Source organism: Chiloscyllium plagiosum, unplaced genomic scaffold, assembly GCF_037043375.1.
Source record: "Chiloscyllium plagiosum isolate Xiang-an unplaced genomic scaffold, Cpla_swu_hap1 HiC_scaffold_9, whole genome shotgun sequence".
Lineage (NCBI taxonomy): Eukaryota > Metazoa > Chordata > Chondrichthyes > Orectolobiformes > Hemiscylliidae > Chiloscyllium > Chiloscyllium plagiosum.
Window position 1 is genome coordinate 71,670,509 of NW_028270147.1, and position 14,286 is coordinate 71,684,794.

The following is a 14,286-nucleotide window of genomic DNA, read 5'->3' on the forward strand; positions in this document are numbered from 1 at the left end:
TGCGTAGTTTACCCCGGCGATTGCGGCCTGCGGCTCCCAGCATGCACTGGGTGGGCCGGTTTGTCTCTGAGTCCAGGAGTGGGGTGCTGTTGCTGCTGATGGATCACTCTGTGGGAAAGGGCAAGGATCAAGGCCCAGTGCAGCACGGCGCCAAGGTTTACCGCCAGGTCACTCTCGAGTCTTTAAAGGTACATTCCTGGTCTCTTTTGGGGCCGTTGAATTATATGGTTTATTGCAAGGCCAGGCTTTGTTTGCCAGCTGGTCTCCCTCATTTCCTAGCGATCCCTTGCTGCTCGGGGGAAGAGAAGGCACGTTTTTCAGGATAAGTGAAAGACTGGAGATGGGAGAGATTTTGTTACAGTCGCAGGTCGATGTCTGTTTCATCACACAAAAAAAAACCCACCCACGTTGGTGGAGAAACTCAGCAAATCTGCAGCATCTTTGGAGAGAGAAAAACAGAGTTAACTCTTCTGGTCCAGTTCTGAAGAAGTCACACTGGACCTGAAACGTTGACTCAGTTTTCTCTCCACAGATGCTGCCAGACCTTCTGAGTTTCTCCACCAACTTCTGTTTTTGTTTCAGATATCCAGCATCCACAATTTTTAAAATTTTGTTTTATTTTATATTTTCCACAGTGCCAAACTACTGCCCTAGCGCCACCCTCCCTTTTCTCCCCCTCCAAAGTGCTTGAATTGTTCTCATCCTCCAAATCTATGCCCGTCCATTTCTGGAGTTCCATGTTTTAATTCTTCTGCTCAAGTTTCCACCTTTAACACATGAGCAAATGACATCCTTTGCGAATGACAAAGGGGAAACTTTCCCTCTTGGTCTTTATCAGATTCTCCCTAACTTTGACTGCATGGTTGGCTGCACCATCCTCCTCTAATGCTACTTAACTCATCCAGTTGGGTAGGATTATATTCACCTGATTATGTTCTTATCTATCTAACCACAGCCAGAGAATCATCTGTTCTGGAAATACCCCTTCTCTATTTCTCTGCTCCATCACTTAGCTGTTGAACTCACCCCTCCTCCAGTTATCTGTGTGAGGTTAAATCAGACTTCTCTAACGTTGGTGTAGTTTTTAATCTCAAGATAAGCTCTTAACTGTGTGTGTTGGCCATCACAGTAAGATTCCCATTTTTATGTCCATTACATTGATTTTACAGGAGAGGATTAAATAGCTTTGAAATATGAATTTTGAGGAAAGTTCGAAGGATCTGCTGGACAGAGAAAACAACGTAAGATGAAGAATTACATTTGTTGAACATAATTAGGGAAAGTTAGAGAATTTCCAGAGGCACATTTTGAGACAAAAAGGACCAATAAGTGATATGGGGAGACTTCCAAGAAAGAAGAGTAAGGAAGAAAATATTAGTGTTGGATGGCTTGAGATGATGACAAATGGAAAAAAAAGTAAAAATTATGGAAAGATTACAATGATCTACAGTCCTGTCTTTGGACAAAAGGAACATGCTGATAATGAAAATTGCCCCCAACGCTCCTGCCCAAGCTCATCTGCTGCTAAAAGTCTTGCCTCTGCCTATGTTTTCATTTAGATTTGATTATCCCGATGCATCCCTGAAAAAAAACCCAGATTCCACCCTCTGTGAGTCAGAAAGTGTGGTGCTGGAAAAGCACTGCCAGTCAGGCAGCATCTGAGGAGCATAAGTCCTGAGACTCATCCAAGACTAGGTTGGCCATGCCCTCTGCTAACTTGGCTCCTGGTCAAGTTATGTCTTCAGGTTTAAAATTCCTCACTCTCTTTATGACCTCTCTCCTCCCCGTCTCTATAATCTCTGCTTGCCCCTCAACCCTCCAAGATATCTGCATATCTAATACTTGCCTCATGAGGGTGTCCAATTTTAATTACGCTACCATTGGTTCGTGTGCTTTCAGCTGTAAACTCTGAAATTCTCTCCTTTTAAGCTCTCTATTTGTTTTCTCATTTAAACTACTCCTTAAAACTTAACTCTGACCAAGGTTTTGACCATCTGCACAAATATAATACACCGTTAAAATTAAAGACATTTACTTTTTGTTTAGCTGATGTACCATTTGCCTGTTGCTTAATGTTGAATTACGTTGCTTCTACTTTGCTTGTTAAAGCAAAAGTCTTTGTACAAAATGAAATCTTGTCTTTCAGTTCTCATTTATATTTTGAGACATTTGTTACTTTAAAAAATTCAGTTTTTAGCGTTATCATAACAAGTCTAAATGCTGTTCTTGTTTTAAAGCATGTGTATAACTTCGGACAATCTGCATTTTTGTCAGCGTTCACATTTTTGCAATTTTAATCGATAATATTCATGGCTTTATATCGGCAAGTATGTTTGATTGATTTCTTCCAAAACCTCAAACACCGCAGATTTATTGCATGACTTTGATCTTTATGCTGAAATAGTTTTTGGGTCATGACTAATTTTTTTTTATTCTCAAAATAGAGAGTTGTGGTGATTGAAGATATTAAGAGATACAAGACTATTTTGGAACTGCCTAGTCAAACAAAGGAAAACTTAATGGAAGCATTAAATGAATTAAAGAAGAAAATACCTTCACAAGAAGTATTGCTCTCAACTAAAATAGGTAAAACTTTTAACTGCACAGTTCTTACTTTGAAGATTGTAATTTTGCTTCTAACAAAAGCTTTTAAAATCCTGATATTATTATAAGTTGCGTTTTGCAACTTTCTAATGATCTCTAATGGAATAGTGTTCTGTTCCTCATGACTTTCAAATTCAATATTTTGAAGTGTGGCTCTTTCCACTGAACCATTTGAGAGATTTAAACTGGGTTGATGGATTTTCTGACACTTCTGATGTCATCGTTTGAGGAATATGTACAGTTTCAGAATTTTCCAATTTCTACTTGCTGTTTTTCCTCTTCCTAAGGGACGTATGTCCTAGTATTTTGATTCAAGTTACTGATGCAAACATATGTTTCATGTTCTAGTTAGAAATGTATTAATCAGTGATGCCATAGATCTTTCTAAACATCATATTGGAAAAAGCATAAAGTAAAAAATAAATGTCATCACAAATGGACATGAATTCAACATTTTTTGGATTTTGTCATTTTAAGAAAATGCAGGAAATACTGAAAATTAGGGAACATTTGTGGAGAGAGAAACAAAAGAATCTCTGCTGAGCAAGATGTATAAGATTCAGTAGGAGATACAAGGGACCCAAATGTAGAAATTGTCTTAAAAAGAACAGGCAAAAGGTTGACAAAAATAACTAATTTCTCTTCCGAAGTTTGAAGCACAGAAAAAGAATTTCAAAATCTTTGAGTCATATCATGTAATAAGATTGAAATGGTAATAAACATGTAGTGACCAATGCAAAATTAGACCTGTGGAGTTCCTTAATAGCTCAATGAAATTATATATTGCGTGGTGTGGAAGCTGAATTGCACTTAACAGCAAGTTGCCACATTTGATCTTGAGATCAGTACTATTCTGGCTCAAATCTCAACAGTGCTATATTTGGTATTAGTTTGTCCCTCCTGGATGGAAGTACCTGTAATAGAAATCTGCTAAATTAGTTAAAATCAGTTAAAACATTTCTTCTATTCTGTTCTTTCAAACTGAGAGCTTATTGGCAAAACAAACTTGCTTCTGTCTTTGTGTTCTGAGGAAGGTTCACTGGACCTGAAATGTTTCTCTCCACAAATGCTGCCAGACCTGATGAGTTTTTCAAGCAGTTTTTGAATTCCTGTATCCACCGTTCTTTCAGTTTTTATTTGCTTCTCTCTTTGAGGTTTTCATCTTGAAAAGATCAAGAGTGTGACCCTTTTTCTACAGAAGGTCCAATGGTTGTGATTGTTTGCAGTGAGCAATAGCTAATTTTTGACTAGAAATGGAATCATCATTTGTCTGAGTAAAATCCTGTTTACACTTACTTCCTGGATTTCTCAGGACACACCGTAAACAAGATGCGTAAAAATTCGGACCCTGAAGTGGCCACGCTTGCTCAGTCCATTTACACAACGTGGAAAACTTTCATGAAAGAAAATAGAAATAAGCAATCCATTGAGGTGCGATGTGATCCTAAAACAGAGAGTCTTAGGAGTAATGCTCGAAAACTGTTATCTGAAGCCTTGGAACTGAAGGTAATTTAAAAAATAAAACTTTATACTGAGAATAAAACAAGATTGTTATAGTATTATTATTTTCACATTTGTAAAAGTTTGCATGAAGTAAAAGAAATCCAGTAATGTCACAAACAAAATGTATGTTTATTGTCCATGTTCAGTATGTTTTGTATGAAAAAGGTGCGTTGTTTCTAACTCTTGGAATGTATCTCCCAATGTAATAATCAAACAAGGAGCTTTTGAGGGTTTGAAAATGGAAGTTCATACATTTATCTTAAGTGCAACATCTCATATATCTGTTTTTTTCTCTCTCTCTCACACACTCACACTCACTCACACACACTCACTCACTCACTCACACAAAGATACAGGACGTGGTAATATACTGATCCCAGTTATCCCAGTCACTGATTTATGATCTCAGATCTCATTAGGCAGGTCAGGAGTGTCTTGGACTGTTTCAGTACTTTAAGGTTGAAGTGGCTGGTTAGTTCAGTTGTTCAGAGCATGGTGCTAATAACAGCAAGATTATGGGTTTGATCCCTGTACAAGCCAAGTTACTTTTGGGCAGTCTGGTGGCTCAGTGATTAACACTGCTATCTCACAGCACCTGGGTTTGATTCCAGCCTTTGGTCACTGTTTATGTGGAGTTTGCATGTTCTCTTGGTGCTCCAGTTTCCTCCCACAGTCCTAAAGATGTGCAGGTTAGGTGGATTGGCCATGCTAAAAAAATTATCCCTCATGCTTAGGGATGTGTAGGGCTGGCTGCATTAGGTAGGGTAAACATAGGATTACAGTGAGAGCTAGGGCTTGGTGGGATGCTGTTCAGAGGGTTGGTGCAAATTCAGTGAGCTGAATGGCCTCCTTCTGCACAGGAGAATGATTTATGATTCTGTGATAAGTGAAGGCCTTGTAAAGTATTCACAGCAGATAGTGATGTTTCTTATAGTTAAATTTCTGGAAAGTTGATTCTCAGGTGAGCCTGAAAATGGAGCATGTATGGTGGTTTCCTCTCTGGGAAATCTTGTTTTCACAATATTATTGTTTATTACCTTGGCTGCTTGATGACTTGAAGCTTGCTTGTTGGTATGGTTTTCTGGCCAACTAAACTATTTTGATCTGGAAATGTGTTGCTGGAAAAGCGCAGCAGGACAGGCAGCATCCAGGGAACAGGAGAATCGACGTTTCGGGCATAAGCCCTTCTTCAGGAATGAGGAAAGTTTGTCCAGCAGGCTAAGATAAAAGGTAGGGAGGAGGGACTTGGGGTAGGGGCGTCGGAAATGTGATAGGTGGAAAGAGGTCAAGGTGAGGGTGATAGGTCAGACTTGGGTGGGGGCGGAGAGGTCGGGAAGAAGATTGCAGGTTAGGAAGGCGGTGCTGAATTCGATGGATTTGACTGAGACAGGGTGGGGGGAGGGGAAATGAGGAAACTGGTGAAATCCGAGTTCATCCCTTGTGGTTGGACGGTTCCTAGGCGGAAGATGAGGCGTTCTTCCTCCAACCGTCGTTTTGTTGTGGTCTGACGATGGAGGAGTCCAAAGACCTGCATATCCTTGATGGAGTGGGAATTGAAATGTTGAGCTACAGGGTGGTTGGGTTGGTTGGTCCGGGTGTCCCAGAGGTGTTCTCTGAAACGCTCCACAAGTAGCCGGCCTGTCTCCCCAATATAGAGGAGGCCACATCGGGTGCAGAGGATGCAATAGATGATGTGTATGGAGGTGCAGGTGAATCTGTGGCGGATATGGAAGTTTCCTTTGGGGCCTTGGAGGGAGGTGAGGGGGGAGGTGTGGGCGCAAGTCTTGCACCTCCTGCGGTTGCAGGGGAAGGTGCCGGGAGTGGAGGTTGGGTTGGTGGGGGGTGTGGATCTGACGAGGGAGTCACGGAGGGAGTGGTCTTTACGGAATGCTGATAAGGGAGGGGAGGGAAATATATCCTTGGTGGTGGGGTCCGTTTGGAGGTGGCGGAAATGACGGCGGATGATGCGCTGTACATGGAGATTGGTGGGGTGGTAGGTGAGGACCAGTGGGGTTCTGTCCTGGTGGCGGTTGGAGGGGCGGGCCTCAAGGGCGGAGGAGTGGGAAGTGGAAGAGATGCGGTGGAGGGCATCGTCGACCACGTCGGGGGGGAAATTGCGGTCCTTGAAGAAGGAGGCCATCTGGGTTGTGCGTTTTTAGAACTGGTCCTCCTGGGAGCAGATGCGGCGGAGTCGAAGGAATTGGGAGAATGGGATGGCGTTTTTACAGGGGGTAGGATGGGAGGAGGTGTAGTCCAGGTAGCTGTGGGAGTCGGTCGGTTTGTAGTAGATGTCCGTGTTGATTCGGTCGCCTGAGATAGAGATAGAAAGGTCGAGGGAGGGAGGAATCTGAGACTGTCCAGGTGAATTTGAGGTCGGGGTGGAAGGTGTTGGTGAAGTGGATGAACTGTTCAACCTCCTCGTGGGAGCACGAGGCGGCGCCGATACAGTCATCGATGTAGCGGAGGAAAAGTTGGGGGGTGGGGCCAGTGTAGTTGCGGAAGATGGATTGTTCCACATATCCTACGAAGAGGCAGGCATAGCTGGGGCCCATGCGGGTGCCCATGGCTACTCCTTTCGTTTGGAGGAAGTGGGAGGATTGGAAAGAGAAGTTGTTCAGGGTGAGGACCAGTTCAGTCAGTCGAAGGAGGGTGTCAGTGGAAGGGTACTGGTCGGTACGGCGGGAAAGAAAGAAGCGGAGGGCTTTGAGTCCTTCGTGATGGGGGATGGAGGTGTACAGGGACTGGATGTCCATGCTGAAAATAAGGCGTTGGGGACCGGGGAAGCGAAAATCATGGAGCAGGTGGAGGGCATGGGTGGTGTCCCGAACATAGGTGGGGAGTTCTTGGACTAAGGGGGACAGGACGATGTCAAGGTATGCGGAGATGAGTTAGGTGGGGCAGGAGCAGGCGGAGACAATGGGTCGGCCGGGGCAGTCAGGTTTGTGGATTTTGGGCAGGAGGTAGTAGTGGGCGGTGCGGGGTTGTGGGACTATGAGGTTGGAGGCGGTGGATGGGAGATCCCCCGAGGTGATGAGGTTATGGACGGTCTGGGAGATGGTTTGGTGGTGGGGGGTGGGGTCATGGTCAAGGGGGCAGTAGGAGGAGGTATCTGCGAGCTGGCGTTTGGCCTCAGCGGTGTAGAGGTCGGTGCGCCAAACTACTACCGCGCCTCCCTTGTCTGCTGGTTTGTTAGTGAGGTTGGGGTTGCAACGGAGTGAGTGGAGGGCTGCGCGTTCCGAGGGTGAGAGATTGGAGTGGGTGAGAGGGGTGGGGGAGTTCAGGTGGCGGTTAATTTCACGGCGGCAGTTAGCTATGAAGAGGTCGAGGGCAGGTAGGAGGCCAGCACGGGGTGTCCAGGTGGATGGGGTGTGTTGGAGGCGGGAGAAGGGGTCGTCAGAGGGTGGGCGAGAGTCTTGGTTAAAGAAGTAGGCACGGAGGCGAAGGCGGCGGAAGAATTGTTCGATGTCACGCCGCGTGTTGAACTCATTAATCCGGGAGCGTAGGGGAATGAAGGTGAGGCCTCTGCTGAGGACTGATCTTTCATCCTCAGAGAGGGGTAGGTCTGGAGGGATAGTGAAAACACGGCAGGGCTGGGAGCTAGGACCAGGTCTGGGGCTGGGGCTGGGTGTGGGGGCGGGGTTAGGTCTGGGGGCGGGGACGGGGATCGGCGTGGGGGAGGAGTTAGGCGTGGTGATGGCGATAGGTGAAGGGGCGGGGTTAGACGTGGTGACGGAAATAGGCGTGTGGGACACCCGGACCAACCACCCTGTAGCTCAACATTTCAATTCCCCCTCCCACTCCACCAAGGATATGCAGGTCTTTGGACTCCTCCATCGTCAGACCATAACAGAACGACGGTTGGAGGAAGAACGCCTCATCTTCCGCCTAGGAACTCTCCAACCACAAGGGATGAACTCGGATTTCACCAGTTTCCTCATTTCCCCTCCCCCCACCCTGTCTCAGTCAAATCCATCGAATTCAGCACCGCCTTCCTAACCTGCAATCTTCTTCCCGACCTCTCCGCCCCCACCCTAGTCTGACCTATCACCCTCACCTTGACCTCTTTCCACCTATCACATTTCCGACGCCCCTACCCTAAGTCCCTCCTCCCTACCTTTTATCTTAGCCTGCTGGACAAACTTTCCTCATTCCTGAAGAAGGGTTTATGCCCGAAACGTCGATTCTCCTGTTCCCTAGATGCTGCCTGACCTGCTGCGCTTTTCCAGCAACACATTTCCAGCTCTGATCTCCAGCATCTGCAGACCTCACTTTCTCCCTAAACTATTTTGATGGCTTACGTGGAACTACCTGTAAAACAACTTTTAGCTGATTCTTAAAAGCAGACAAGAATATGGCTGCCTCATCAGATGTTTTTTTTTAAAGAACTTCAAAATCCCTTCCAAATTAAAGAGTGATGTTCACTTTGTACATCCTGTATTGTGGATTAACATCTCTAAGAGTTTTAGAGAGTAATGTCACAGCTTTAGAAAGGCCCATCCAATCTGACAAGATACTTTTTGATTGGTTTCAGGGAAAGGCATTGATCTGCAATCCTGCAAGACTTTTTGTTGCTTACATTTGAGGGGAATTATTTCAATATGCAAAAGAATTGCAGCTGTCTTTTTTCCAGTTTTTGTGTCCAGTTTTAAAAACATAAAAATAGTTTGAAGTTCAGAATAGGAAATGTCAGTACTGGGTATGACAGTAAAATAATTGGAAAATGAAAACTGTATAGTGGCATCCCATTCATTTCCAACACGTTCACCAAGTGTGTGTGGAGTCTAAGTCGTTCAATGGTGATATTGCACTTCACTAGCTTCAAGGCTGCTTAACACTAGGACAAGAAATACGTAAAAACCTCCTGAGTTCAGGGAAACAGCACACGAGATATTTTGCTTTGAAAGCTCTGGGCAAGCTTATATTTATTTGCCAGCCTTAGTTTCTTTTTAAGACATTAAGAGTCAGCTATATAGTCTGGGATTGATGTCAAGGCTCCGTTTCAAGGGATGTTGGCATATTCTATTGTGAAAGAGACCCAGGGAAATGCTTCAGAAACCCACCACAATTAAAATCAACTAATGAATAAGTCTGGTGGAAAAAATTGTGAGGAATGATTAAATTACCAGATTCTATTTCTAAAAACCCATCTGGTTAACTGGCTGCCTTTATTCTTGGAAATCTGCTGTCCTTAATTGGACTAGCCTACGTGTGAATCCTTGTCACATATTTGCTATTTGTAATGGAGATCCGGGAGATATTTTTCAGTAGAGGTCGCAAAAGCAACCTGTGAGTGAGAGAAGAGAACCTTAATCAGAATTAGCATTTCTTTCACATCACTTTATAAAGGGCACAATCATTTTTGACATGTATAGATGGACTTGTTTTGTTCTTTCTAGTCATTGACTGTGCTATAAGCTCTTCTTGGTTTGTAATCATTATTTCGGGTACTTTGTGAATATGTAGCTTTTAGCATTTAAAGGCATAATGTCATTTGTTACTTATTTTTTACCACTCATTATAAATTCATAAATACACTGTTTAATTTTTCTACAGAATGATGACCTGCTGATTGAAAATATAGAGCGAGAGATTTTTCATCAGTGTTCTCGTTTGATCAACATCCCCTACCGACGGACAGTACGAACTCTGGTCTTTACTTTAAAACAGAAGTCTGAAGTCCGAGAACAAGTTAAAACCTACAGACTGCCAGTGAAACAGCTCATTGAAAACCACAAGAAATGATTCATTCTGGGTTGTTAAAGAATTATGCATAAACTTAAAAATTGTGAACTTTTTAAACTGTGGCCTTTTTTTATTTAAATCATAAGAATATGAATATGTCAAATGTGTGATCTTTATTAATAAATTCCTGGTTTTTGTACACAGCTGTTGGAGAATTCTTTTGGTTTGTTTGTGACTCACTGTCTATAATTGCATAATGACAAAGTTGCCAATGAATGCAAAATTTGCTTTGCCAGAGTCTCCTGAGAGAATATTTTTGGGCCAGTGATAATTAGTTGGGCAGATTAAACTGGCTGCTTCATTGTAACTTAAATGTATTTTAAAAAATTTTTTAAGGTATTTGGTGCATTTGACTGAACCTGTTCTGTCACATTATTAAGTTCGGGTTCTTCATGATACTGCAAAGATATAATCATGCTTCTTAAGGTGTGTAGACTAATTTTGGCTTCAGTTTTTGATCATTAGATTTATTTATTCCTGCAGCAAGGCTATTGTTGGCTCTATCAGCATTTATTGCCAATCCTTTGCCCAAACATAGTGGTGAGATGCCTTCTTGAACCGTGGGTTGTAGGGATACCCTCTGTTGTTAAGCTATTCCATGATTTTGACCAGCAATAGGGAAGAACAAAATTGATAAAAGCAGTGCAATTGGCATGAAAACCTTGGTTATGGAAAGAAACATTATCCAAGATTTAGCTGGTATATTCTTAACCCCTATCTGAAAAGTGTGCATTCATCCAAAAATGGATTAGACTGAGCTGCAATGTCCTCCACAATAATGTACAAAAGGCTGATAACTATCTGAAGCACCACATCTATACATTCTTAAGGAAAAGGCAAACAGGACAAGATGATTGCAGCTTTGATGGTTTCATAGCATTATTCCATCTACCATACTTGCCATATTTTTCAGTCTACCTTTTACAAAATTTATGTACAGTAGTTGCTTCTTGAACCAGTTTACTTTTGGCCATGCCACGCCATTGTTGTCCATTCCTAGTTGCTCTGAAAAAGTAGGTTTGGACCTTGCGAGGTCCTTTCAATGGTACTTCCACAATAGTACTGGCTTGGGAAACCTAGGTCTTTGATCCAGTGACAAAGAGGCAGTGGTGATTACATATTCAAATCAGGATGGTAGGGAATTGAAAGCAACATTTCCAGCCTTGCTAGAAAGTATCTTACCTTTTAAATGCTAAGTTGCAATAATACTTTTTGACTTTGTAATAAAATTCATTGATTTCTTTTGTTACCTAGTGATGATTTACAGTGAATTATTAATGAGGAGCTGAGTTGAAATAATTTTCAATCACACACTGAGTTCACTGGTTTACCAAAAATTGAGTGACATCTAATTGAAGGACAAAGATAACTGTCCTTACCTGGTTTTGCCACATATTGAACATTGTAGCATAATTGTTTTCTTCAGCTTAATTTTGGGAGCACTAACAAGGGAACTGTACTACTATGGAAATTCAGTTTGTGGGCAGGTTAGATACTATGTATATTTTACAGCAGTTAAAATCTTATCTTATTCTATCATTCCTATGATTGATAGAGTAGCTTATCAACCCTTATTAAATCCACTAGATCTTTGTTAACTGGTTTTTAAAAATGTGTGGAGGTGGTTTCATGAGATGTGTGCATTGCAGGCTAAGCCAACATTTATTACAAATCCCTAATCACCTGGAGAACAGTTAAACATCAGCCATATAGCTGTGAGTCTAACATTACATGTAGACTAGACCAAACCAGATAAAGGCAACAGATTTTGTTCCCTAAAAGACATTGATGAACCAGTTTGGGTTTTTTTTTTGTGGCATTTGCTGGTGTTTCTATTAGTCAAGCTTTTAAGTCCAGACTTTTATTAAATTCAAATTCACCATCTACAGTGGTGAGATTCAAATCCATGTCTTCAAACGTTAGCCTGGATTCTGGATTGCTAGTCCAGTAACACCCCCACTCCAGGCTATGGCCAAACTTTAATATAATAAATAACATGAAAGATCCTTAATTTCTGGAAATACATTTGCTCGCTGAGCTGGAAGGTTTGTTTTCAGTAGTTTTGTCATCACACTAAGGAACATCAGTGAGCCTTCAGTGAAGCATTGGTGGTATGGTCCACTTTATATGTTTAGGTTTCCTTGGATTGATAATGTCATTTCCTGTTCTTTTTCTCAGGAGGTGGTAAATGGGATCTAAATCAGTGTTTGTTGATAGAGTTCCGTTTGGAATGCCATGCTTCTCGGAATTCTCATGCGTGCCTCTGTTTGGCTTGTCCTAAGATGGATGTGTTGTCGCAGTCAAAGTGGTGTCCTTCCTCATCTGTATGCAAATATACTAATGGCAGTATATTTTTTTTTGTGGCTAGTTGATGTGCAAGTATCCTGGTGAGTAGTTTTCTGCCTGTTTGTCCAATGTAGTGTTTGTTACAGTTCTTGCAAGGTATTTTGTAAATGACATTAGTTTTGCTTGTTGTCTGTATAAGGTCTTTCAAGTCCAGAACCGCAACTTGAGCTACAAATCTTCTCAAAACTTGCTAACATCTATGGGCGCAATGCGCTAAAACTGATAATGGGAAACCAATGTCATCCGACAGAGCACCACCCACAAAGAGCTGTACTTCCTGCACGAATGTCTAAGGAAACCGGTACGACCTAAATGTCTTAAATTTAAACCTCACCTTAACACCCCACTAGCCAAAAGAATAGCAGAGCAAAATGGCTGCAAAATGCTTAGAGAAATGATTAATGATGCCCACAACAGACTCTGTGAATACAACCAAGAAATTTTGCACCAAAAAACTTTACTCATTATTGCAACAGACCATGAATGAACAGACACAGTACAAGCCATAGATACTAGACAGCAACAAACACAGAAAATGGAAAAAACTAGACCTGCAGTAAAAAAACTAGACAAACTTACACAAAGTAACAACACGAAAGCTTAAAAAACGTATCTGTCCGACCCATAACTTCTGTAAATTCTACTTCATTTAACAATATATTAGTTCTTAAAAACCATGCCCATCTTGATAACCATGCATCTTGCCTTTTTTTCCCTACTCTATTTTGAAACCTTTAGCTTTGCTTATTTGCGTCTTGAATGTTGATTGATGATTTAATAAAAAAAATTCATTGGATGTGGGTGTAGCTGGCTAGGCCAGCATTCATTGCCCATTCCTAATTGCCCAGAGGGCAGTTGAGTGAACCATATTGCTGTGGATCTGGAGTCACACGTAGACCAGACCAGGTAAGGGTGACAGTTTCCTTCCCTAAAGGGCATTGATGAATCAGTTGGAGTTTTCCTCTGACAATGGTTTCGTGGTCATCATTAGACTTTTAATGGATTCAAATTCCACCATCTGCTATGGCCACATTAAAACCCCAGGCCCACAGAACATGACCAGGGTTGCTGAATTAATAGTCCAGCAGTAATACCACTAGGCCGCTGCTTTCCCTTGCTTCTCTTGATGCAGAATGTTGCTCATTAAGTGTACCGAGCTGTTTTGGCGCAATGTTGCTTTGCTTAACTCCTTTGTTTTCCTTTATGGTTTACAGGTTAGGTGTGGCAGACGAGTGAAAACATTTAAAATCCAATAAAAACCTTTCTCAGTGCTTGAAGGACATATCTTAAGTTACTTCTCTTAAAGCATTTGGCATGGAAAGTGAGGTGATGCATATGCCTTGTATAATTCATGTCCTTTGTATATGTTGCATACTTACATCAATACACATTTAACAATGGCTGATAGACTATTATATGATCCCAGCCTTGCTACATTGTGTCACTCAAAGTAAATATTGTTTATTTCAAACCCTCATTTTATATCCACTTTTATTTGATCAAATTTGTAGTCCTATTCTAACACTGAAATCACTTATTCCCGCATTCCATTGGATTTCAAGTGGTCAAGTGATGGGAGAATAGAAAAAAGACTTGTATTCATGAAGCACCTTTCACAATCACCAGCCATCTTAAAGTGCTTTACCTTTTGAAGAAAAGTTGCTGTTGTAATGTGTAGAAAATATAACCAACGGTTTGCATACTTTCAGCTCCTACAAACTGCAATGTGATAGCAGATACTTTTAAAAAAATGTTAATTGAGATTGTTGATTAAAATTTGATCAGAATATCCAAAATAATTCCCCTAGTCTTCTTTTAAATGTCACTGTGAGAGCTTTTACAACCACCTGAGAAGACAAGTGGAGCCTCAGTCAAATGTCTCATCTGAAATGTAGGATCTCTGACAGTGCACCAGTCCCTCCCTCACTTCTGCACCACAGTCAAACAGGGTTTATTGCACTGAAGCCCTAGAGTAGGACAAAAAGATTTCTACCAAATATCCTTGCTTTTATCTTAAATACTTTTAAAATAATTAATACCAACTGACTTTCAGACATTGGTTGGATAAAGAATTGTAGTAAAGAATATCTG

General features: G+C 41.8%; 1 protein-coding gene across 1 annotated transcript; it reads left to right on the forward strand.

Moving 5' to 3' along the window:
• The first annotated feature begins 40 nt into the window (after nt 1–40).
• tceanc2 (transcription elongation factor A (SII) N-terminal and central domain containing 2) lies at nt 41–9,992 on the forward strand. Its single transcript, XM_043699637.2, has 4 exons — nt 41–188; nt 2,445–2,586; nt 3,917–4,110; nt 9,661–9,992. Exons 1-4 carry the CDS (start codon nt 42–44, stop codon nt 9,847–9,849), a joined length of 672 nt encoding a protein of 223 aa, XP_043555572.2. The 5' UTR covers nt 41; the 3' UTR covers nt 9,850–9,992.
• Nucleotides 9,993–14,286: the final 4,294 nt, after the last annotated feature.

Bases quoted from the DNA above. Each gene is read 5' to 3' on its own strand.
- tceanc2 (XM_043699637.2), top strand. From the start codon at position 42: ATGCACTGGGTGGGCCGGTTTGTCTCTGAGTCCAGGAGTGGGGTGCTG. The intron at 189-2,444 runs GTACATTCCTGG...TTCTCAAAATAG, and splicing joins TCACTCTCGAGTCTTTAAAG to AGAGTTGTGGTGATTGAAGA. The intron at 4,111-9,660 runs GTAATTTAAAAA...ATTTTTCTACAG, and splicing joins CTGAAGCCTTGGAACTGAAG to AATGATGACCTGCTGATTGA.